The sequence below is a fragment of the Carassius gibelio genome, chromosome A7 (assembly GCF_023724105.1).
Source record: "Carassius gibelio isolate Cgi1373 ecotype wild population from Czech Republic chromosome A7, carGib1.2-hapl.c, whole genome shotgun sequence".
NCBI lineage: Eukaryota > Metazoa > Chordata > Actinopteri > Cypriniformes > Cyprinidae > Carassius > Carassius gibelio.
The window spans coordinates 10,926,922-10,953,597 of record NC_068377.1 but is presented as its reverse complement, the minus strand read 5'-3'; the positions used below and the strand labels follow the sequence as shown (position 1 = coordinate 10,953,597).

At 39.2% G+C, this 26,676-nt stretch overlaps 1 protein-coding gene across 2 annotated transcripts in view; it reads left to right on the top strand.

Annotated features, from left to right (window-relative positions):
* Window positions 1–26,676, top strand: part of mrc1a (mannose receptor, C type 1a) — a 179,961-nt gene that overhangs the window by 13,273 nt on the left and 140,012 nt on the right. The window contains exons 2-8 of one of the 2 annotated variants that reach the window (XM_052603131.1): window positions 14,432–14,833; window positions 15,278–15,451; window positions 16,638–16,793; window positions 16,995–17,108; window positions 17,219–17,359; window positions 17,793–17,966; window positions 18,262–18,419. In XM_052603131.1, coding sequence (XP_052459091.1) covers window positions 14,432–14,833; window positions 15,278–15,451; window positions 16,638–16,793; window positions 16,995–17,108; window positions 17,219–17,359; window positions 17,793–17,966; window positions 18,262–18,419 — 1,319 coding nt within the window. Of the gene's footprint in view, window positions 1–14,431; window positions 14,834–15,277; window positions 15,452–16,637; window positions 16,794–16,994; window positions 17,109–17,218; window positions 17,360–17,792; window positions 17,976–18,261; window positions 18,420–26,676 lie in introns of both variants that reach the window. The other variant, XM_052603130.1, reaches the window with a different exon arrangement.

The following is a 26,676-nucleotide window of genomic DNA, read 5'->3' as shown; positions in this document are numbered from 1 at the left end:
TAGGACTCGTGGCCAGTAATGCTAACGTGAAGTAGTTTTATTTTTCTGTAGTTTGTCAATGGCTCTCTGCATCTTACCGATGCAGTCTGGAGCCGTCGACAGCTGTATTTATTGCATGGACGGAGCAGAAATGTAAGTGTCTAAATCATACGCACAGACAGAGCCATTGAATGATAAATTTTTTAAACAATGCGGAAGAACCGAATATATGAAGGAATCTTTTAAAATTAACAACAGCATTAACAACGACCTTGAAATAAGATCGCAAGATTTATCTGATAATCAGATGCATGAAAGTAGCATTTGTTTCATTAGCAAACAGACATCTGGCGCCTTTTCTCTCAGAATCATTCGCTGATGGAGAGGAAAAGTTAAATAGAGATGAAGACGTTTTCACACTGAAAGAGAAGCGATCTTGCTCTCATAGACGTGCCAGGTGCCAGGCTATATCTGCAGCTAAACTGAATAAAAGCAGAATGAACTGATGAAACAAAAAAAAAAAAAAAAAACACAAACAATTTATGAATGATGCAGTGCTAATTGACATTTATTACAGTACAGAAACTATAAAGTATATTTTCTACCTTATTCTGTCCAGAAAATTTAAATAATTGCTAATTAAATGTAGCCTAGTATATAAAACAATCATAAAATTGCCATTAGGAAAAAAATATCGATTACAAATGATTGATTATTGTCCAGCAGTGTATTTGATTTATTACAGCTAATTAAAAGTAATTAAAAACGAAGATATTTCCTTGAAAAAAATAAAATAATAATAATAGTAATTATTATTATTATTATTATTATTATTATTATTATTATTATTATATAAGCTACATACATAAAATGATTGTATTTGACATTTCTGTCACTTATGAAACTATGGCTACGCCCCTGGTGTGACAAAATGTTAGCTTATACACAATACTCTTTAAGCTCTTTTTTAAAAACTTGGCTTACATACATTTTTATGAATACCATGTCGCATCATTAAACTAGCATTTAACAATGTACAAAAGTTTTTTTTTTTTTTCTAACCTATGGTTCTCTAACCATAAATGCTACTGTAATTTGCCCCCTGACTAAGCATTTAAAGAATCCCGTGAATGCACTTAAAGAATGCAGAATCGAATCGTTATAATCGAATCGAATCGAATTTAATTGTGAATCGAATCGAATTGAATCATTCTAAATTTGCATATATATATATATAATTCAAGTGTACGGTTTCCCTTTATTGCATATTGAAATAAATATTTCTGAGTTCTGTATCAATCTGTGTTGTGTTTGTTTATTTTTATTTTTATTTTTCTTAGAAAGATAACTGACTCTTTACTCTCCTTTGTAATATATGGGCTTATAAGCCAAGAAAAAGTTTTTTATAGCTGTATTTATAAGCTGCTTACTGATGACTATTAATGTTGGGACAAGACTTTTTAAAGCATGAATTGACTATTTACTAATGAATGCAGTTATTATAAAGTGTTACCAATGCATTTACTAATGTTAACAAATTAGACATTATTTTACAGTGTTATCATATTCTTAAATGATTTATAAGTGTTTTGTAATGATTTTATTGACCTATAAGCATTTGTGAAAGTTCTGCTTGCATTACAGCTTAGTCTTCATCTGTGAGCTGAACAGATTTACTGTTACATCCATGAGATTATGTAAATTCAGATAAATATCATGTCACAGGATGTCATAGGTTAGTATCAAATAAGTTTGAAATTATATTTTGCAGCACAAATAAGTTTTTTTAGGATTTTTAAAAATCCCTAAAAATGTCAGAAAAGGATAAGTCCTAAGCGATTTCTATGTGAGTGGCTCAATTTATTTTTGTTTTTACAATTATAATACATAAACTATGAAATTATACAAAATGTATAAAAAAGTACAACAGTTATTGCTTTCCAAAGTTTGTTTGTTTATTTATTTATTTTAATTTCTTTGGGGATTTACATTTAAAAAAAAAAATAGCCTACTTCAATCATTCTAAACAGCTTGAATACAACCTGTTAATATTTATTATAGACCACTGTAACTGTCTATAATATAACAAACAAGTTTATTATGAAAATAAAAGTGTGTACACCAGAAAAATTGGATGATAAAGAAATAGCTAACAATAGTATAATAGAGCATTTTTTTTTTTTTTTAGGTTTTTAGGCTTTTAGATGCAGAAATGGACAAATCAAATGTAAAATAAAATGTCACTGATTTAATTAAATATAGATTAATTCTTGTTAGAGCAAAATAATAATAATAATAATAATAATAATACATTAATATATACACAAATAAAAAAATACAGCCAAGATGAATGATTTTCTGTTGCTCATACGATGAAACGCAGAATCCTGTTATTCTGCCAGTCGCGCTTTCAAATAGTCTTTCATTGTCTTGTTGTGTTATAATGGGTGGATTGTGTGCATTCGTAGGAATATTCTTATTTAAAAAGCTATTAAACCAGAATTAATTCGTTTGTTTTCAGCTCCTGACTCTGCATGTACTGATCGGAGGCGGTGATTTCAGATAGGAGGCCGCAAATATTTAAAGGGGGGGTGAAATGCTATTTCATGCATACTGAGTTTTTTATACTGTTAAAGAGTTGGATTCCCATGCTAAACATGGACAAAGTTTCAAAAATTAAGTTGTACGTTTGAAGGAGTATTTTTGTTCCAAAAATACTCCTTCCGGTTTGTCACAAGTTTCGGAAAGTTTTTTTCGAGTATGGCTCTGTGTGACGTTAAATGGAGCGGAATTTCCTTATATTGGTTCCTAAGGGCACTTCTGCTGGAAGAGCGCGCGCTCCCATGGGGCAGAGCACTGAGAGCAGAGACATTCACTGATCAGAGCGAGAGCATTGCGAAATGTCACAAAAGAAGTGTGTTTTTGATTGCGCGGGCAAGACAACCCTGCACAGATTACCAAAAAAAATTATAATAATAATATTAAGGGACCAGTGGACAGAGTTTATTTTTACAGAGCATCGACGGAGTTGTGCAAGTGTTTTTGTTTGTTCCCTGCATTTCGAAGATGCTTGTTTTACAAACAAGGCCCAGTTTGACGCCAGATTTGCTTATAGATTATTTCTTAAGGATGATGCAATCCCAACAAAAAAGGGTCACGATCGTGTGTTGGAACCGCAGGCGGCGAGTAAAACTGCTTCAAATATCTCTGTGTTGTTAACTTAGCTATCAGCACGTAAGCACATCAAGTAAACCTTGTACACCTTTAAAAAAAAAAAAAAAGACGACTTAGTCATTTTCCAAAACCGCTAAGCAAATATATACAGTTTAATTACATACCACATAGAGACGTCCTGCTGTAGTCATTGCTGCTGCTGCTCTCGTTCAGTTTCAGCCTCGGGATCTGATTCTGGATCAAATAAACGGCTGGATCTGACTGTTAGCCATGGTTTTATTTGGATGATGGTTTTATTTCCTCACAGTAATGTCACAACTTCCAAACGCTCTCAATGCAGAAGCCTACTCGTGCTCGTGATTCTTTAGCTCCACCCACAGGTCATGCCTCCAGACGCTTGTGTTTTTCCGAAAAAAAATCGGCAGACTATTTTTCTCTTATAAATATAATAAAACTAAAGACTTTTTGGAGATATGAAGGATGCAGTACTACTCTATAGGTACTCAAGATTAACAGGAGATGAAACGAGCGAAAACAGGAGTGAAAACGAGCATTTCATCCCCCCTTTAATTTTCACACAAACAGTTAAAAAACATCTGAATTTAGCTCTTGATGTGTTATTATTGGAGGATTGTGTGATATCGCTATAATATTTTATTTTTAAAAGCTATAAAACAATTTTTTCAAAATGTGTTTTTTTGAGTTCGTCATTCCACACGCTTGTGCTCAGAGAGGTGATTCATCTCTCATCTTTCTCACATATCACTGACCAGAAATCAATTATTAATGAGCCCTGACTGGGTAATAATCAGATATGTTGGTTTAGCTTGTCAGTGTGAATTAAATCTAAGTATTTATTTGTATTTTTAACCGATATAAAAGTGAAACTAAAAGAGAGTCTCCTCCCTTTCAGTCCGGGAATTGCACCTGTAGGGGCGCTATTTCTCTCAGACAATGTAAATCTCAGCAGATATACTCAAACAGAGGGAAAGAGTGAAATGAGATGTCTGACAGTATTTTAATTTTCTGCTATCCATACAGTGTTGTAAAGTCGTGAAACTATGCATATTTCCTCAGAAGGACTTTTTCATCTGTATGAAAAAATGCTTTGACGTGTTTGGAAGCTGCTATTTAAAAATACAATACAATTAATGATTCCCTTTTTTTGGTGATTTCAAAAAAATCACCACAACAAAACCATTCAAGCTATCCAAAATTGATTCACAATTTAAGTTCCTCCGTGTTTTGCCATCATGTAGACAAAGTTAAGTGTGTATAGTGTAACTCTCTTCTGAGCAGTATGCATTAATTCACAGCGAAACTTTTCCAAAAATCCACATTCAAATTAAATTAGCCAACTTCCTGTTGGTCGTAACTGATGACTGTGAATTAGAAAGTTGTCCTTCTTGATAAGAATAATTTATGTCCCGAGTTTGGTGTCTGTAGCTAAAACTAACCCCACCACTTTTGACAAAAGGTGGCGCTATAGAGTGCCTCTTCCACGCCTATTTATGAGCTAATGCCAGTTTCTAGCTATCAGAAATACTGATGTGTGTTCTGTGTTTTGTGAAATTCTAAGTATTTTATATGCCTCAAAATCACCTGAGAAGTATTCCAGTTTGACATGTTGCCACGGCAACAATATTTTAAGATATCAATATCCCCCCAGCAGATTTATATCGGCTGTGTTTTAACATTATTCTGATGAAGCAAATCGAGTAAAAATAAGATGCTGAATTCAAAGCATTTTGAAAATGACACACCTCCTGCTGCCAGTTGGTGGCTCTATAACTGTGACTCCTAATAGTCACATATATGCAATCGACATCATACAACGAATAATCTGATGAAGTTTGATTAAAATCAGGAAATGTATGTGGATGGTATTAGACATTTCCTGATTCTCATTTCTCGCCATAATTTCAACGCCTCACCACGAGCAAACCATTTGAGATATCAAAAATCCCCTGGCAATTTTTCATCCCCAATGTCTTGAGATCATGTTGACCGAGTTTGGTGGCAATTGGGTAAGAAAGCTATGATAAGTATATCAAATTCCATAGCATGGAAGAGCTTTTTACATAACTCTAAATAGCTGACTTCCTGTTGGGCGGAGCCTATGATATGCAATACGAAAGTTGTTTGGCACAATGAGATCTATATGTGTACTGAGTTTCATATTAATATGTGCAAGTATGTGTGAGCTATAAATCAACATTTCTGACTGTGTTCAAGGGGGCGCTGTAGAGCCCCTGTGGCACGCCCAGGCCCCAGCCTCTGCGGCCTCCTAAAGGCCACAGATTCCAAGATGTGTGCAAATGTTCAAGAGTTTTTGAGCATGTTAAAGGGGGGGTGAAATGCTATTTCATGCATACTGAGTTTTTTACACTGTTAAAGAGTTGGATTCCCATGCTAAACATGGACAAAGTTTCAAAAATTAAGTTGTACGTTTGAAGGAGTATTTCTGTTCCAAAAATACTCCTTCCGGTTTTTCACAAGTTTCGTACAGTTTTTTTCGAGTATGGCTCTGTGTGACGTTAGATGGAGCGGAATTTCCTTATATGGGTCCTAAGGGCACTTCTGCTGGAAGAGCGCGCGCTCCCGTATAGCAGAGCACTGAGAGCACAACAGACATTCACTGATCAGAGCGAGAGCGTCGCAAAATGTCACAAAAGAAGTGTGTTTTTGGTTGCCAGGGCAAGACAACCCTGCACAGATTACCAAAAAAAAAAACAGCATTAAGGGACCAGTGGATGGAGTTTATTTTTACAGAGCATCAACGGTGTTTGTGCAAGTGTTTGTGTTTGTTCCCTGCATTTCGAAGATGCTTGTTTTACAAACAAGGCCCAGTTTGACGCCGGATTTGCACATCATTTATTTCTTAAGGATGATGCAGTCCCAACGAAAAAGGGTCACGATCGTGTGTTGGAACCGCATGCGGTGAGTAAAACTGCTTCAAATATCTCTGTGTTGTTAACTTAGCTATCGGCGCGTAAGCACATCAAGTAAACAACATGCGATGTTGTCATCAAACTGCACGAGTAAAACTGCTTCAAATATCTCTGTGTTGTTAACTTAGCTATCGGCGTGTAAGCACATCAAGTAAACAACATGCAATGTTGTCATCAAACTGCACTTTCCACATGTACAGCTTAAAAAAAAAAAAGATGACAAAGTGGAACTTAGACATTTTCCAAAACCGCTAAGCAAATATATACAGTTTCAGTACATACCACATAGAGACGTCGTTGCTGCTGCTGCTCTTGTTAAATTTCAGCCTCTGGATCTGATTCTGGATCATAAATATACGCTGAATCTGACTGTTAGCCATGGTTTGTTTTGGATGTGTTTTTCCTCACGGTAATGTCACAGCTTCCAAACGCTCTCAACGCAAAAGCCTACTGGCGCTCGTGATTCTTTAGCTCTGCCCACACGTCACGCCTCCAGCCGGTCGTGTTTTTCCGGGAAAAATCAGTACAGACTATCTTTCTCTTATGAATATAATAAAACTAAAGACTTTTTGGAGTTATGAAGGATGCAGTACTACTCTATAGGTACTCAAGATTAACAGGATATTGAGTGAAAACGAGCATTTCACCCCCACTTTAAGGACCCCAAAAGCCCCCAAAACTTTGATGACAAATATGAATACTAAACCCTAAATAGCCAACTTCCTGTTGGGCGGAGCCTATGATATGCAATACTTAAGTTGTTTGGATTGATGAGTTCGATATGTCCCTTATGAAAATTAACCATGGTTTTACTACAAATAAAACCAAAAAACCATGGTTACTATAGTTAAACCATGGTAACCACAAATTAACCATGGTTTTGCTAAATTAACCATAGTTTAACCATGGTATTTGTAGTAAATCTGTGGTTATACAAATGGTAGTCAACACGCCAAAAAAACATGGGTTTCTACAGTTTTACTATAATAAAACCATGGTTATTTTTCGTAAGGGGTGTACCAAGTTTCATACGTTTACGAGCAAGTATGTATTATATATGGCCCTCCATATTCCAGGGGGCGCTGTAGAGCCCCTGTGCCACACCCGTGTTTCAGTCTCTGCCCGGCCCTAATGGCCGCTGGTTCCAATGTGTGTGCCAATTTTCAAGACTTTTTAAGCATGTTAAGGGCTCCAAAAGCTTTTCTTAATGGTACTACAGTAGTAGATGTAGTAGTATATGCCTCAAAATCACCTGAGAATTATTCCAGTTTGACATGTTGCCACGGCAACAATATTTTTAGATATCAATATTTCCTCAGCTGATTTATATTGGCTGTGTTTTGACATTATTCTGATGAAGTTGGAAGCAAATCGAGTAAAAATAAGATGCTGAATTCAAAGCATTTTGAAAATGACACACTTCCTGCTGCCAGTGGGTGACGCTATAACTTTGACTCCTAATAGTCACATATATGCGATCGTCATCATACAACAAACAAACCGAGAAGTTTGATCAAACTCAGGTAGTGTATATGGATGCTATTAGACACGTCCTGTTTCTAATTTCTCGCCATAATTTCAATGCCTCGCCACGAGCAAACAGTTTGAGATATCAAAAATCCCCTGGGAATTTTCATTTTCATCCCCAATGTCTTGAGATCATATTGACCGAGTTTGGTGGCAATTGGCTAAAAAAACCTTTGACAAGTATTTCAAATTCCAGAGCATGCGCTTTTTACATAACTCTAAATAGCTGACTTCCTGTTGGGCGGAGCCTATGACATGCAATACGAAAGTTGTTCGGCACAATGAGATTCAATTCAATTCAATTCAAGTTCATTTGCATAGTGCTTTTTACAATACAAATTGTTACAAAGCAACTTTACAGAAAATGATGTTTCTACAATATTTAGTAGTAGCTTATGGTGGTGACTGTCAGCACATTTGACAGGATTTTTGAAAAAATTAATACAATACGTAGTCAGCTAGACGATGAATATTATTAATATTATTAATTAATAATTATTATATGATGCAGTCACACATGTAGCAATAATTGTTAGTTCTGTTTGTTGATTCAGGGTCAGCATCATCTGAGGTCCTCTGAGGGTCAGCATCATCTCTTCTCAGGTGTTCTGGATCCAGACTGTAGCTTGTGTAAATCCTAGTTAGCACAGGATGTAAATCCAGTGGCAAAACATAGAAACAAAATAGATACATCATTAGCATAGCTGCTGATCCAACAGAGTAAAATTAGTTTAACCCAAGCTAATGAATAAAAATGCACATTTGATCAGATTCAACTACACTCACAATTTAAGAGATACATTATTCGAATGCTTGGCGAAAGAGATGCGTTTTAATCTAGATTTAAACAGAGAGAGTGTGTCTGAACCCCGAACATTATCAGGAAGGCTATTCCAGAGTTTGGGAGCCAAATGTGAGAAAGCTCTACCTCCTTAAGTGGACTTTGCTTTCCTAGAAACTACCAAAAGTCCAGCGTTTTGTGACCTTAGGGTGCATGATGGGTTGTAGCGTGGTAGAAGGCTAGTTAGGTACGCAGGAGCTAAAACCATTTAGGGCCTTATAGGTAAGTAATGATAATTTGTAACTGATACGGAACTTAATAGGTAGCCAGTGCAGAGACTGGAAAAATTGGGGTAATATGATCATATTTTCTTGACCTCGTAAGGGCTGTAGCTACTGCATTTTGGACTATTTGTAGCTTGTTTATTGACAAAGCAGGACCACTTAGAACCACCTAGAAGTGCATTACAATAGTCCAGTCTAGAGGTCATAAATGCATGAACTAGCTTTTCTGCATCAGAAACAGATAACATGGTTCGTAGCTTGGCAATGTTTCTAAAATGGAAGAATGCAGTTTTTGTAACATTGGAAATATGATTTTCAAAAAAAAAAAAAAATTGCTGTCTAATATAACACCCAGATTTCTGACTGTAGAGGAAGTAACAGTACATCCGTCTAGTTGCAGATTGTAAATCTACAAGATTCTGTGTAGTGTTTTTTTGGTCCAATAATTAGTATCTCTGTCTTATCTGAATTTAATTGGAGAAAATTATTTGTCATCCAATCTTTTAAATTTTTAACACACTCTGTTAGCTTAGATAATTGAGAAGTTTCATCTGGTCTCATTGAGATATATAGCTGAGTATCATCAGCATAACAGTGGAAGCTAATTCCGTATTTTTTAATAATATTACCAAGGGGCAACATGTATATTGAAAATAGAAGGGGACCTAGGATGGATCCTTGTGGCACTCCATATTTTACTGAGATCTATATGTGTACTGAGTTTCATATGAATATGTACAAGTATGTGTGAGCTATACATCAACATTTCTGACTGTGTTCCAGGGGGCGCCGTAGAGCCCCTGTGCCACGCCGGGGTCCCAGCCTCTGCAGGCTCAGATTCCAAAGTGTGCGCAAATTTTCAAGAGTTTTTGAGTATGTTAAGGACCCCAAAAGCCCCCACAATTTTGACAAAAATATGAATACTAAACCGTAAAAAGCCAACTACCTGTTGGGCGGAGCCTATGACATGCAGTACGAAAGTTGTTTGGTTTGATGAGATCTATATGTGTACCGAGTTTCATATGTCTACGAGCAAGTATGTATGATATATGGCCCTCAGTATTCCAGGGGGCGCTGTAGAGCCCCTGTGCCATGCCCGTGTATCAGTCTCTGCCCAGCCCTAATGGCCGCAGGTTCCAAGGTGTGTGCCAATTTTTAAGAGTTTTCGAGCATGTTAAGGACACCAAAAGGGCCCGTAATGTTAGAAAAAATAAATAAATAAATAAATAAAAATGATAATAAAAAATTATCCTAAGGAAAACAATGCTGTAGAGCCCCTGTGCCACGTCCGTGTATCAGTCTCTGCCCAGCCCTAATGGCAGCAGAATCCAAGGTGTGTGCCAATTTTCAAGAGTTTTCGAGCATGTTAAGGACCCCAAAAGGCCCCGTAATGTTAGAAAAAATAAATAAATAAATAAAAATGATAATAAAAAATAATCCTAAGGAAAACAATAGGGCTCTCGCCCTCCAGGCTTGAGCCCTAATAATCATAAGGAAAAAAATAGGGCTCTTGCCCTCCAGGCTTGAGCCCTAATAATCCTAAGGAAAAAAAATGGGGCTCTTGCCCTCCAGACTTGAGACCTAATTAAAGCTGCAAGCAGCGATGAATGGGCCCTCACACCCGGGCTCACCGCCAGCAAATGACTTTAGTAAAAAGGTAAATGGCAAGAAATATGCATTTAAAGTCGTAAATATAAGTGGAATATGTCAAAGTAATTTATATGTGCCAATCTTCCTGTTGCCAGCAGTTGGCGCTATCATTATAATGGAATATTGGCCTTCAGATATGCTCAGGCCAGGACTCTTATCGAACATGTGTAGTTTGGGGAAGATCGAACATTTTATGTCTGAGTTACAACAACTTCTCTTCCCATGGCGAGACATCAAATTTTGTCACAGCACCATGGACACACCCTTTAACGAAAGCTCAAGATCTCCACGATTTAACATTGCAAAAACCTTTAAATTAGACCGACCAAAATAAAATGTTGATCTCATTACATTTCTTGGAGCAGTTCATTACAGCCTAAAACATAACATTTCCTGTTGCCAGCAGGTGGCACTATGACCATAACTGAATAAGGGGATGTAGATCTGTTCAGGGCAGAAGTCTTATCTAACATATGAAGTTTGACGCAAAATGGACATTGTATGTCTGAGTTACAGCAACTTCCTTTTTCATGGCGAAACATCGAAATTTGTCAGGCAGCCATGGACACGCCCTTTAACGAAACTTCAAGATCTTCGCAATTTAACATCTCAAAGGCCTTTAGATTACACTGACCAAGTTGGGTGTGAATCTGAATAAATCACTAGGAGGGGTTTGTTAAAGTACAACCACTGAAAATGGCAAAAACTCACAAATATTGCAGAGAAAATTCTAAATAACTGACTGTGTTACATGTGTGTTTTTTGTACATGCAAATGAAACATAGCCAACGAGCCATTTTGCCACAACCGATTGATCATTGGCGTTCAGATGTATTCATTATCAAACATGTGAAGTTACTACAACTTTTATTCCCATGGCGAGACATCGAACTTTGTCACGGTGCCATGGACACGCCCTTCAATGAAAACTCAAGATCTTCACAATTTATCATCGCACAGGCCTTTAGATTAGACTGACCACAAAAAAAGATATTGATGTCAAAACATTTCTGGGAGTAGTTTGTCACAGCGTAAAATATGTCACTTCCTGTTGCCAATAGGTGACGCTATGACTATAACTGAATATGGGCATGTCAATCTGTTCAGGTCAGGAGTCTTATCAAACATGTGAAGTTTGGGAAAGATTGGACAATGTAGGTCTGAGTTATAGAAACTTCCTCTTTCATGGCGAATCATGAATTGGAATTGACAGAAGAGTTGTCAAACTTTGTCACGGTGCCATGGACACGATCTTCAATGAAAACTCAAGATCTTCACAATTTATCATCGCACAGGCCTTTAGATTAGACTGAACACAAAAAAAGATATTGATGTCAAAACATTTCTAGGAGTAGTTTGTCACAGCGTAAAATATGTCACTTCCTGTTGCCAATAGGTGACTCTATGACTATAACTGAATATGGGCATGTCAATCTGTTCAGGTCAGGAGTCTTATCAAACATGTGAAGTTTGGGAAAGATTGGACATTGTAGGTCTGAGTTATAGCAACTTCCTGTTTCATGGCGAATCATCGAAATTTGTCAGGTACAGATACGCCCTTCAACGAAAACTCAAGACACAACTCAAGAAAAAAAGTAAAATGCACATGCAGACAGATTGGAAGACAGCTGGTTTCGGGGCATTCGTAGCTTATGTTGTTTGGCTGCGAAGTGCGAATGAAATGAAAAGATGTCTTTGTCCAAATCAAAAAGGAACGTGGATGAAGAACACAGACAGTTTCAAGAAAGATGGACATTGCAGTATTTTTTTTTTTTTTTTTTTTGTCGAGTTTAATGAAAATGCTACTTGTCCCAGCAAAACCTTTTCCATAAAGCCAAAAAGGATGCTGATGCATTTGAGGCAAATTATGTGTTGAGTGAGTTGATCGCTAAAGCAGGACAGCCATTCACAGATGGGCAGTTTATAAAGGATTGCATGCAGAAAGTCACTGATATTCTTTGTCCAGAAAAGAATATCTTCAACAATATATCTTTGTCGGCAAACACAGTGGCAGAGCAGATCAGCGAGTTATTGAGTGACATTTATGATCAGTTACGCAGCAAATCTAAAGTTTTCACAGCATATTCTGTGGCGCTTGACCAAAGAACAGACATAACCGAGAGTGCTCAGTTAACAATTATCATCAGAGGTATTAATGACCAATTGGAAGTGACAGAAGACTTGCTGAGTTTGTGTCCAATGCACAGCCGTACCACAGCCAAAGATATATTTCAGCAGCTGTGTGACGCCATTGAGCGCACTGTTTTGCCGTGGAACAGGCTGGTCAGCATTACCACTGATGGTGCCCTGTCTATGACAGGGGAAAAAATTGACTGGTAGCACTAGTACAAAGAAAGTTAGAAGAGGAAAATGCAGATGCAGCAGTTGTTCTGCACTGCATTATTCACCAACAGGCACTGTGTAGCAAATGCTTGAAATATGAAATATGTCATGTCTGTTGTCCTGAAATGTATAAATTACATCAGGTCTAGGAGTTTACAGCATTGCCAGTTTCTGGCATTTTTAGAAGAAATTGAGTCAACATATGGTGATGTACTTTATTTTACTGAGGTCCGCTGACTCAGCAAGGGGAATGTCCTGAAGATTCATGGAAGATGGCAGAATGGATGTTCCTGAATTTGATGATCCTAAATGGCTCATGGACCTTGCATTCTTAGTTGACATAACACAGGAGCTGAACGTCCTTAACCTGAACCTCCAGGGCCCAGGTCAGCTCATCACAGCAGCGTATGACAGTGTGAAAGCCTAAGATAGTGGAAAACTCAGCTTTCTGCAAAAAACCTTAGTCATTTTCCAAAATGAAGATCTCTTGTGGAGGAGGGCACATCATTCAGTGGTGATGAATATGCCTCTGCTATTGAAAACCTACTGCAGGAAGTTGATTAGCTAGTGGAAAAGCAGCTAATGGGTGTGTGACGAGTGGGGTGGGTGTAGTGATTGGAAAAGAGCAACACCTGCTCAACTCACCAGTCTCGCATCCCACAGAGGAGATCAGAAGGATAAAAAAGAGGAGCGACGACAGTGAAGGACGAGAGGACCAGGCCTTGGCTTTATTTGTGTTTGGTTTTTATTTGTGCGCGACAGTCATCCGCGAGGGGCTGTCGCCCTGTTGTGTGTTTATTTTGTAATTAAAATTAATTTTGATTGTCCGCTGGTTCCCGCCTCCTTCTTCCCGATGATTATGAAGATTGTAAGTTGCTACAGGTTGAAGATGGCAGAGATGGATATATGCACATCTTGTCATGGCATTAGACTTTTCATATAGTCCTGTATTGTTTAATATGAATAGACCCAACTATTTACAGACATTGTCAGATAATCACCTCTAATACAGGCTTGGACAGCTTTACACTGGAAGAAATGGAGTGGGTCAGACACAATGTTTGACCACTTCATACGTTTTGTTTTGTGGAAAGTCCTTCTTTTAATGAATTCTGTTTTTTTATAATTTTTATCTTACTTTTAACCATTATTTTGTTTATCAATTATTAAATAAAATAAATAAGAATAGGAAAAATAATGCATCGTGGAAGTGTGTGATGAAATGCAAACCCACTTCATGCTTCCGCTGCCTGGAGAAATGGTCAAAATAAATACATTTGGCCAAAATCTTGTTATTAAAGTATTGGCTATGACTAGATGCAAGATACCAGGCTCTCTTTGTGTAATTTATTATTATTTTATTGTATTAGCATAGTTTTATTATAGTATATTTATCAGTATAGGTAAAATTAATAAATTATAAATAAAAATAAATAAATAAATAGATAGATAAATAACACACACACATATATAAATTAATGAATAGATAAATACACCTCCTTACTGTTCATTGTATTTTATAACATTGCAAGTTACAAAATGTTTTATTCATTTTGTTCTCAATAAAAAGTCAAACTGCATTCTGTAAAAAAAAAAAAAAACACTTTCAAGTGTTAATTGCCTTCTTTTCTTCCTATTGTTTAGATAAACAATTTAGTGATGTAGTACTAAATAGTTTTATAGATTGTGTAGGAAATATGTTTCCTTTTACAGTGTCTTGATTTCATTTTCTATACATCCAGACACCAACACCTTCCTAATCTACAACGAGGACCACAACAAATGTGTGAATGCTGTGAGTGCTTCTGTAATACAGACGGCACCATGTGATGTATCTTCTGAGGCTCAGCGCTTCCGATGGATTTCTTCTTCACGAATTATTAGCCTCTCTTTTAAACTCTGCTTGGGGGCCCAGAACATCAAAGATTGGGTCAAAATTCTCCTTCTGCCCTGCAATGAACTCAGTCCTCTACAAACTTGGGAATGTAAGAATGAGACCTTGTTTGGCATAAAGGGACAGCCACTGCACCTGAACTATGGAAATCGAAACGAGCCAAATATGATGTTGTATAAGGGAGCAGGTGTTTGGAGTCGCTGGCAGATTTATGGTACCCAAGAAGACTTGTGTTCTCATGGATATCAAGGTATGACTTTAAGTCCATCTAATAAATAGGACATTTGAAAAGCTATTAAGACCTTATAAGAAATACATTTAGAAGATACGTTTAATTGATATCTTATATTTCTGTTATGAATATTTATTTTTACATTGTATGATGTAAGCATTTTCCGGATAAGCGGAAGAAGATGGATGGATGGATGGATGGATGTTAGCATTTGTTAAAGGGGACCTATTATGCATTCATTCATTCGTTCGTTCGTTCATTTGTTTGTTTTTGAACATAATTTAGTGCTTGCAGCGTGTGTACACAAACACAGGAACAAGAACAAAATCAGAATATTTTTGCTTCCACCCAAAACGGGGCATTTATGGCATGACCTTAGCTTAAAAAGCATTGCATTGTTAATATCAAATGCATATCCCATTCTCTCACTATGGCTTAATTTCATTTCTTGATGTACTGTAGCGATATATACAATAGGTGGAAATTCATTTGGGAAACCATGCCAGTTCCCATTTAAATTTGATGAAAAGTGGCATGCTGAATGCATTGTGGAGGGCAGAGCAGATGGTCAGCTATGGTGTTCCACAGAGACAGATTACGACACGGACAGAAAGTGGGGCTTCTGTCCAACCAAATGTAAGATAACACACACACACAAAACACTATGTGTTATTTTGTACAGGATTGCATTGCATTCACCCATAATTATTAATTAAATACTAAAGTTATCTGAAATAAAAATGGTAAAACTTTATATTAAATCTGTACTTATAATAAATTATTAGGGTATTGCATTATAATTCATATATATATATATATATATATATATATATATATATATATATATATATATATATATATATATATATATATATATATATATATATATCCGTGAAAAATACATTATCTGGTTAAAACAGCTACTGTTACAATGTACATACAAATTGTTTACAGCAGAGTAAAGAACAAAATAAAAATAAAAAATAATCTAGATTTAGAGACTACTTTTTGTTTTTTTATTTTTAAATAAGAAATATTTAAATTTAAATTTAGTTAAAGGTAATAATATAAAAAGATGAAAACCTACAAAAAGTTGTAGTTGTAGAAATAATAAAGCAAGCTATTTGGAAAATGAATAAATTAACATTATACAGAAGAATTGTTAAGTCTACTTGATTTAAGCTCAAAGATTTATTACATAAATCTATTTTTACATATAATTTAGTATCAGATTTTTTGTCCCTTCGGAATGTGTACCTACAGTAGTGCAATGGAAAATATGATTCATTTAGTAGACAAAGCAGTGAGTGGTCAGGAAATTGTTATTCTTGCAGTAAAACTATTACCTATGATGTGCCATTATATATTCCATGAAAAATATAGAAGTAAATATGAAAAAAAATATATATATATATATATATAGAAAAGGCTGTTAAAAGAAAGGCTGTTGTTGCAGATCTAGATAGTGACATTCCTTAATTTTCCTGTTTTTGCTTTGTTCCTGCCCATGAATAACAAAATGCAAGCAGGCAAAATTTACAGCTGGCACCCACCATTATTTTTGTATAATCTCACTGTTTGTGATATGAAATTTATAATTAAATCAACAGATGTTGATTAATACAAACATATGGTGATTACTTTCAGGTAATAATTAAACAATAAATAATAAATCATCAAGTCTAAACTTTTTTTGGGTTTCCATAGTGTTTGATTACCTTGTTAAATGATGATGTAATGATGTCTGTGCAAAGTATCCATTCTTAGAGATTAATTTAGCAACTAACTTCTACCACTTCATGTCGCCCACTGTGTGCAATAGCTGGCTCAGGTTGGGACAGTGATCCAGTAACTGGTGTGTTATATCAGAGGAATGTGCAGTCAGCACTGACTTGGCATCAGGCACGAACAAGCTGCCAGCAACAAGATGCTGATCTTCTCAGCATTTCAGAGCTGCATGAGCAGAGTTATATATCAGGTAGACTCAAGCACATACCCTCAAACACGTTTTAAAATATATTGCATGCTCTAATGGTTTCACAGTCACATATACAGGATATGCACACCCAGATATATACATATCCCAAAATGATTATTATTATTATTATTAATTTATTTTTACCAATAATATGGTATAAATAAAGTAGCACTTCATTATATCAAACATTTTATACTTCAGGCTTGACAAATGTCTTTGGCTCCACACTGTGGATTGGGCTTAACAGTCTTGACTTCGACAGTGGCTGGCAGTGGAGTAATGGAAACCCATTCAGATATCTAAACTGGGCTCCTGGTAAATAAAGTCCATGTGCATATAAATGTACACAACTTTGTATATGCACCCATTTGAAGGAAGTCTAATTTTAGATGTGGAAATAATTGAATGCTTTCTATAACCTTCAGGTCACCCTTCCCTGGAACCCGGCCTGAACTGTGCAGCATTAAATGCTGGTAAAGCATCAAAGTGGGAGAGTATAGCCTGCAGTAAGAAATTAGGTTACATTTGTCGCAAAGGCAATTCTACAGATAACACACCTTCACCAGGTAAGCTGCCCACACACAGTGGGTGTGGTATCTTTAAGCAAATAATGATGGAGCTTTTATTTTAAATGCATTCACTTGCTGAACCTTTTCTGAACTACTTTTTAGTTCCCCACACGTTTTTATACAGGTTTCCTATACTGTATAGGAATAGTTATTTGATTACCACATAAACCATAGATATGTTTCAGATATGTTTGACAATCAGATGTTTTTTTTTATTTGTATTTATTTTATTTTATTTAATTTTTTGCTAAAAAAATGTGATTGTTTTCTTTACAATAAATGGCATTTAATAAATGACCATTTTAAGTGTGGTTCAAGTGTCCAAATTCATTTTGGAAACATTATGCATCACTGCACACTACACTTAAAAGTATACACTGATACATCATGTGCAGACTTTTACAAAGATATGTTTATTTGTCTCTTGCAGGTAAAGATCAGCCTAACTTTTGCCCTGTTGCATGGGTTCCATATGCTGGTCATTGCTATTATCTACAGCGTACTAAGATGATGTGGAGTAATGCATTAGGAGCATGTCACAGGGAAGGAGCAGACTTGGCCAGTATACACAACATTGAAGAGCACAGTTTTATTATATCACAGAGTGGGTACTGTAAGTATGTGCAATCTCAGGGTTCATTCTACATTCTAGCAACACACACATTGGGTTTCCATGTTTTATGGGGACTTTCCACAGACATAATGATTTTTATACAATACATACTGTATATTCTATCCCTTAATCCTAAACCTAATGGTATCAAAAGTGTCCCACATACACAGGGCAACTGACATATAGGCTGATCAAATACAAAGATAATCAATCAGTTAGTCAATCGATCAATAAATAAACTAACCAATCAACCAACCATTAATCCCACCAAGTTTTTGTTCTGCAGTGCCTACTGATGAACTCTGGATTGGATTTAATGATCAGAGGATTCAGAATCTGTTTGAGTGGTCAGACAGAACACATGTCACCTTCACCAAGTGGCTAGCTGGAGAACCTTCACACATCATAAATCGCATGGAGGATTGTGTTCTCATCAAAGGAAAGGTAAGGTTTTATTTTCTTGTTTTTTCTTGCCCCCCCCCCCATTTTTGTAACAGTGGCCCAGGGTCAACTACTGGGTCTGTTTAGTAGCAGAGAGACCTCTCTTAGGGGGAACATAACAAACAAATAACTGGTTCACCCTTCTCCACATGGCAGCTCTGTGGACGCACTGGACACATACAATTAAGCTTCTTCTGGTATAGAAGAGGGAATGTTAGGGACATACCCCACTCGAGGGCAGAGGAAAGTTTGGCCAGAATGGGCACAAAATCTATATAAGACGGGGCCACGGAGAGGGCCTGTAGGTCCACAACTCTATTAAGAGAAGATATCGCCAACAGGAAGACAGTCCTAATAGTAAGTAGGATTGGAGATCTCCTCGATAGCCTCAATGAAAAGTTTCCAATACAGTCTCCTCGATGAGGGAGCTCTGGATTGGAGGATTGTCTCAACAACCTCAATCAACCCCTCAGAGGCCACACCCATAACTTCCACAGCTCCGGGTGGGGATAGAATATAGTGCCCTCTGCCTGTGAGAGGAGATCCCTCCTGACGGGAATCCCCAGGGAGAGCCGTCTAGGAGGGAAATCAGGTCAGAGAACCATACTCAGCCCAGCCAGAATGGGTCTACTAACAGCAGCCGGACTCCGTCCCGGCGCACTCTCTCCAGAACTCCCAGGGGCAGAGCAATCAGGGGGAAACCATGGTGACCTCATAGGTCTGGGAGAAAATAATGTAGTGCACAAATTATGGCAAGCATCTCCAGGCAGTTGATATGCCATGTTAGATGGCGACCACTCCACAGACTGTGAAGGATGCATCCGTTCCTAGCATTATGAGGCGACAAGATGCTCCCAGCACCGGGCACTGAGACAAGAACCAATGCTTCCTCCAGATGTCCATGGCATGTAGGCAGCGCTGCGTGACCATGATCATGTGAAGTGGGTTCACCTTTGGGGAGAACCCCTTGGTCTTGAGCCACCACTGTAGGGGTCTCATGTACAGCAGGTCAATATGTATCACGTTGAATGCAGCTGCCATCAGACCCAGCATTTTTTTAAAATGCTTGACAGTGAGTGACCGGCATTCTCTTACTCTAACAGCAGGCACTGTTAAACCTGGCACTTTAAGCCACGCTGTAATGGATGGGCGAGTATGTAGTACATGACAACGCCGCTCATTCACAAAGAGACAAGCAAAACATACAGATTAGCCTATATATTTATATAGGAGTGCTTTTGTCATTATTTTAGAGCTTTGTTTTTTTATTTATTCATCAATCCATCAAATCCCACATATGTGACATCTGCAGAGTAGCTAGCTACTGTAAATTCATTGTCATGACTGGATTCTGTGCTTCACTCCGCATTACAGAAATCATAAAGGATTAACCTTAAATTATAAATGGGACATAGATGTATCTGCACGGGATGATGATGTTCTGAATAGGTAAACATGTTCGATGCATTTCCTCGTTTTGCAGCCGATTTCCGACCACAGTTTTTGCAAACTGTGTCTACCTTCAAGGACAAATAAGCATTCGTCTTTTCTATATCAAAAATATTCCTATACTAGTGCCAATTTCAACTCATATTTTGACGTGGGATAGAGATTAGAGATAACGGCCTCTGTCTCTGATGTTGTCTGATGTTGGAGAAAGAGAACAGTTTAGGTGGAAAGTTGTTGCCTAGGCGCAGACGAGATTCTGTGTCTGTTATTTTCTCTCAATACCGTAGATAAGCAAATGTACATGGTATGATAGTCGTACATGTTTATATCAAGGTATATCATCATACCGGTATATTGTTACAACCCTACTAGAGACCTCCAAGAAGGTGGCGAGTCACTCAGCACTGCTAGATTTCCGGGCATTACTGAGGGTGGTGCTCGCGGGAGACCGCTGCACCCTATAACTCTGTGAGATGGTGAGACGGACAACGTGTAACCCGCTGTACCACAGAGGGGACTGCCCTCATAAACCCTGGGCCAGTGGTGTCAGGGCTTTGTGGCCGAGAACCTCTTAGCCTTAAGTATGGTCCGCAGATCCGGCTTAGAACGGAGAACATGCAGGGCAAGCCGCTTGCATTGCGGGCTCCCTCGAGAGCCGAATCTGCATCCTCCACTCTGAGGCAAACAATGCACAAACTGTGTGTATCCTTACCCGAGATGTAGCGAGGACAGGGAGGAACACACGTCAATATAATAGTTAATTTCTTACATGCAGCTAGTTACATGTAAGAAAAATACAAATACCAATATTTTAATCTTGACCGCCATGTTCACTTTGTGTGGTTTCTGAAGAGGTCCTGTGCCCTTGCATTATATGGACTAAAATTATTTTTTGTGTGTTTATGTGAAGAAAGAAAGTCATAAATATCTTGGATGAACAGAGGTTCAGTAAATGTTGAGATAATTTTGGGGTAAACTATCCCTTTGAAGAGCAAGATGTGATGGAGAGGCTAGAAATATATTCCAGACCGAATACAAGAATGTGTTGAATTAAAGCTGCGGTAGGGAACTTTTGAAGCTCTAGCGGTTAATAAACAGAACTGCTTGCGTCTTGCAGAAGAACATCGTAGCCGGAACTACTTCTCTCTGTTTATGTCTATGAAGAATCACAAAGGTACTGGGTTACTCCGCCGCGGTATCCCCAAAGCAATCTAAAATAGTCCGAATATAAACACTTATTATAGGTGCACCCTAGTGATTCAGGACAAGCCAAAAACACGGTTTGGAAAATGGATTCATGGTGAACTCGCTTATTATATAAATTTTTTCAACATTTTGAACACAAACAAAGTTACGGACAGCAGCTCTGATTGGTTATTTTTTACCGGGAGCGATGGAGTTTCTGCAAATGGCAATAGGACCACTGGGAGGAGCCAGAGGAGCATGATTTTTTCACAGATTATCTGTCTCATATTCTACTGTCAGGACATAATGACAGGTTTAATAAATATGTAAAAAATATTTTTTACAAAAGTTCCCTACAGCACCTTTAATGAGGAGAGTCATAGAATTAAAACATAAAATGTTAATGTTTTAAAAGGCCACTTTATTTGTGTTGTCTAACCAATGTCACTGCCTAAAAGGATAATTAATCTTTTAAATGTTTATTTGGGGCATTTAGAGTTTCTTTTTTAATTTTTTTAGCAAATATTGATAAATAATTATTTGTGACTAATTAGATTAATTAATAAGAAAACAATGCACTTATTAAGATTAAAAAATATTCACTGACAGTCCTAATTCCTTAATATTTCATATAATAACATTGTAAATATAACTTATTAGACAACTTTGCTACCTCATTATGCTTCCTCAGATTTGATAGTGAATTTTCGAAGCCAGACATTTACCTGATGAAAGTCATAATTGAAGTAGAAATGTGTGTGTTTGATGCATGAAAACAATGATCATTAGTTCTCACGTCAGGCACACATGTTTGAGCTTTTGTTTACCATATTTAATCTGCATAAGATAAAATAACATGAAATAAAACTGCAAGGAGTAAAAAGTACTGTTTTTTTCTTCTGAAATGTAATCAAGTAAAAGTACAAGAAGTCAGTTTAAATTGTACTTGAGTAAAGTACAAATCCCCCAAAATAATACTTAAGTACAGTAATCAAGTAAAATTACTCAAGTATTTACACCTCTGACCTCTTGTCTCTTGCTTTGATGCTTGTCAACACGCGCTTGCACCTCCTGCTGGTGAAGTCGATTTACAGCAGATGAGATTATGCTCGGTAATCTAGAGTTCCCTTATCAAAAGCTACTCTCGATGCTGCGCTCAATAGCGCTAATGAGAACATTCTTTTTTCGACCGGTTGTGAAGCACGTGTGTCAAACACGCCAAGAATTGGCTTAAATAACCTCGGTAGGTGACGTCACATATTTCACGCACTTGAAGGTTATAAATAGACGTGACACAGAAACACCCTCAGGTTTCTTTGTCTTCAAGGACCACATTGTGTGTGAATGTGTTTGTTAGAGTCGAGTAAATAAGAAAATAAATAGAAAGAAAAAAAGGGGGGGAAATTTAAATAAAACACTGTGTTGCAGTAGAATATTAAAAGAGAAAAAAAAGAGAGAATGACAGATTTCAAATAAGAGATGCGTGCCTCTGTGTCAGAGGCTCATCTCAGAGGATGATCCTCACAGATTCTGTTTTGAGTGTTTGGGGGAAGAGCAAGAATGCGAGCCCTCTGACATGTTATCTATTAAAGTGCTTCGCTCGCGTTTTTCAAAAATTACGAGCCGGCAGATTCTCCCTCATTAAGATCCTGGAGGTCGCGTTTCGATCTGGCTATTGCGCGTGGCATGACTCCACCCCTTTGTCTCGCGCTCTCGCCAGATCATGAAGCCCTCGCATCCGTTTCTCAAGCGCGCCCCGGTGCTTCTTCTGAACGGCCCGAGGAGACTTCATCTGTTGCCTCTGTTGAGATGGAAAGTGCCACCTCAGAGCACTCCTCCCGTGATGATAAAGCTTATGAGAAGCTACTCGAGGTGGTAACTCGTGCAGTCGATCGATTAAAGCTAGACTGGCCACAGGAGCAAGAGGCCCCCAAACACTCAAAAAAAGACGACAGATTTCTGTCCGGTGGCCAAGGGGAGGGGCCTCAGCGATGGTCTCTCCCCTTTTTTGGTGATCTCCACAATGAGCTAGTACGGTCGTGGAGTAAGCCGTATTCGTCCCGTGTCTTCGTGCCGTCGCATTCAATTTATTCGACTATCGTTAATTCAAAGGCACAAGGCTATATGATGATGCCCCAGGTGGAAGAGATGCTTGCGGGCTATCTCTCCCCTGGGACTTCATCGTCCCTTAAAAAGCCTACGCTCCCCACCAAGCCGTGCAGAATGAAATCTTCGCTGGTGGGGAAAGCTTTTCAGGTGCATGTCGTGCCCCCATCGAAGAGAACGGGGAGCGGCTCACCACACTTCTCAGCCCGCCTCTAAAAGACCGGACCTGCGGAGCATCATGTCCGGCAAAAAGAAGTCCTGAGGCTGGTGCGCCCAGGACTGTGAGGATGTGCCCCCTCCGGGAGGGGTGCGTAAAATTCCAACAGAGAATAAAGACTCCTTCCTGGCACCCTCCAGGGCCCATTGTTTTATCTCCGCCACCAAAGGTGTTTCGGGAAGCAGCAGCCTCCAGCAAAATGTTAAATGCTCGGTTGCCTCCTGCCATGTTTCAGGACACCAGACATCTAACATCCCCCCCAACAAAACGAAGTGTCAAAGTTAGTGGCCCTTTCAGAGAAGCTGGCATCGTGGAATCTACTGCCAAATGTCTCCCCATGGATAGAAAGGACTGTAGAGAAAGGCTACAGAATTCAGTTTGCGTATCGTCCTCCGCATTTTAACAGCGTGGCCTCCACTTCTGTGAAACCGGAACGAGTGCATTTGTTGACACAGGAATTGTGTCAATTGTGAAACTCTACTGGAAAAAGGGGCCATAGAATATGTTCCCCTGCCAGACAGACAGTCAGGCTAATACAGCCGGTATTTTCTTGTTCCCAAAAAAGATGGGGGGTTGCGTCCAATTTTAGATCTTCGCGGGTTGAACCACTACCTCAGAACATACAAGTTCAAAATGCTGACAATCAAGATGATTGTGTCTCAGATCCAGTCAGGCGATTGGTTCGTGACTATCGATCTCAAGGATGCTCATTTTCACATCGAGATCTTGGCATAACATGGGAAGTTCCTGAGGTTCGCTTTCGGGGGCAGGTTCTTCCATTTGGCCTAGCTTTGTCAACCCGCACGTACACGAAATGTATGGATGCAGCTCTGGCTCTTCTACGACTCCAGGGCATTTGCATTTTGAATTATATAGACGACTGGCTGATTCTGGCTCAGTCTCAAGAGCTAGCACTTCGACATCAGGATGTCGTTCTAGCTCATCTTGAATCGTGGTTCAGACCCCGGTTTCTGATTTTGGGTCCCACTCTAGGTCCGTGTTGACAGATGCAGGCCGTCTAGCCCAAGGGATCTGGAGAGGTCATCTTCTCGAAAGGCACATCAATTGCCTCGAAATGAAGGCTGTATTTCTGGCCCTGATATAGTTCCTCCAGCAGTTGAGAGCCTACCATGTCCTAGTGCGGGTGGACTACACATCTGTAGTCTCTTACATAAATCACCAGGGCGGACTGCGTTCGCTCCGCTTGAATAAGTTAGCGCAGCAGGTCCTGCTTTGGGCACAGGACAAGTTCCTGTCCCAAAGGCGATTTATATTCCTGGGCATATGAATGTAGGAGCAGATTTGCTGTCCAGACAAGCTGTGACACACGGGGAATGGAAACTCCACCCCGAAGTAGTGAGTCAAATCTGGGTAAGATTTTACGAAGCAGAGGTGGACCTCTTTGCTACACAGGAGACAGCACAATGTCCCCTCTACTTCTCTCTGACTCATCCAGCTCCCCTGGGTCTGGACGCGATGGCCCATGCATGGCCCAGACTGCATCTTTACGTCTTTCCTCCGATTGCTCTGCTCCCGGGAGTCCTGCCCAAGGTCTGTCAACAGGGGTCTCACCTCTTACTGATAGCGCCCTGTTGGCCGACCAGAGTCTGGTTCTCAGATCTAATATCCCTCCTCGATGGCTCGCCGTGGGCGATTCCGATCAGGAGAGATCTTGTCTCTCAGGCGCAGGGGACAGTATTTCAACCCCGGCCCGAGCTCTGGAACCTTCACGTCTGGCCCCTGAGAGGGACCAACTAAGAGATGCTGGCCTTTCAGCAAATGTAATAGAAACTATTCTAAGTGCTAGGGCTCCCTCCACTAGAAGAATGTATGCCCTCAAATGGCGTGTTTTCGAGGACTGGTGCATGACACACCATGTAGACCCAGCTCACTGCCAAATTGTTTCAGTACTGGAGTTTCTTCAAGAGAAATTGTCCTCATGCACAGGCCCTAGTACTCTCAGAACCTTTGTGGCCGCTATTTCGGCTTGCCACGTTTTGATTGATGGGGTTTCTGTGGGAAAGCACTCTCTAGTCGCCCGCTTCATACGTGGGGCTAAGCGGTTGAGGCCACCCACTAGATCTATGGTCCCTTCATGGGATTTAGCCATAGTGCTCGAAGGGTTGGCTGGCCCCCCATTCGAACCATGAGAATCAGCGCCTGACAGGCTTCTGGCTCTAAAAATGTTTTTTCTCATGGCCATTACCTCTCTAAAGAGAATTGGGGGTTTACATGCTTTGTCAGTCCTGTCATCCTGCTTACATTTTGCCCCTGGGCGAGTTAAAGTTATTTTGCATCCTCACCCTAATTATCTTCCGAAAGTTCCTTTCTCGACCTTAAATCCGGTCATTCTCGAAGCCTTCTGTCCTCCGCCATTCACGACACCGGAGCAGGAAAGACTTCACTTACTGTGTCCAGTACGTGCTCTTCAGATTTTCGTCGACCGTACTAGCCAGTGGCGTAAGTCAGAGCAACTTTTCATATGCCATGGGGGCCGCAACCGGGGGGCGGCTGCCTACAGGCAAACAATTTCACATTGGGTGAGGGATGCTATTGCCCTAGCCTATGAGGCGCATGATCAAACTTCGCCTCTAGGAGTTAGGGCTCATTCAACCAGGGGGGTGGCATCTTCAATGGCTTTAGCAAGAGGTTCACCCTTGCAGCAAGTGTGTGATGCGGCGGGTTGGTCCTCTCCGCACACATTTGTCAGATTCTATAGCTGGGATTTCCATGCAACTCCGGGCTCCCATGTCCTTAAGTCCACATCTCAGAGTCATGTCTGAGACCTCTTTGATGTTTGTGCGCACACACTACACAACCCTGGGGGTCCAGACACTTACAGTGTGGCGGCATTGGTATTCTCGTTCCCATTAGCGCTATTGAGCGCAGCATCGAGAGTAGCTTTTGATAAGGGAACGTCTCGGGTTACTTGACTGTAACCCTGTTCCCTGAAAAAGCGGGAAAGAGATGCTGCGCCTCAATGCCGCACTGTTAACGTGCCCAGATGTCCTTTCAGACAAATATTAACCTGAGGGTGTTTCGTGTCACGTCTATTTATAACCTTCAGGTGCGTGTAATATGTGACGTCACCTACCGAGGTTAAGCCAATTCTTGGCGTGTTTGACACACGTGCTTCACAACCGGTCGAACAAAGAATGTTCTCATTAGCTCTATTGAGCGCAACGATTTCCCTGCTGTTCCCTGATGTGAAACGTTGAATTTACTTTCAAATTTGAACCACTGAATTTGTGGAAGCGAATTTGTAAAGTGAAATAAAATGGACTGAACTTGCCTGTTGAATAT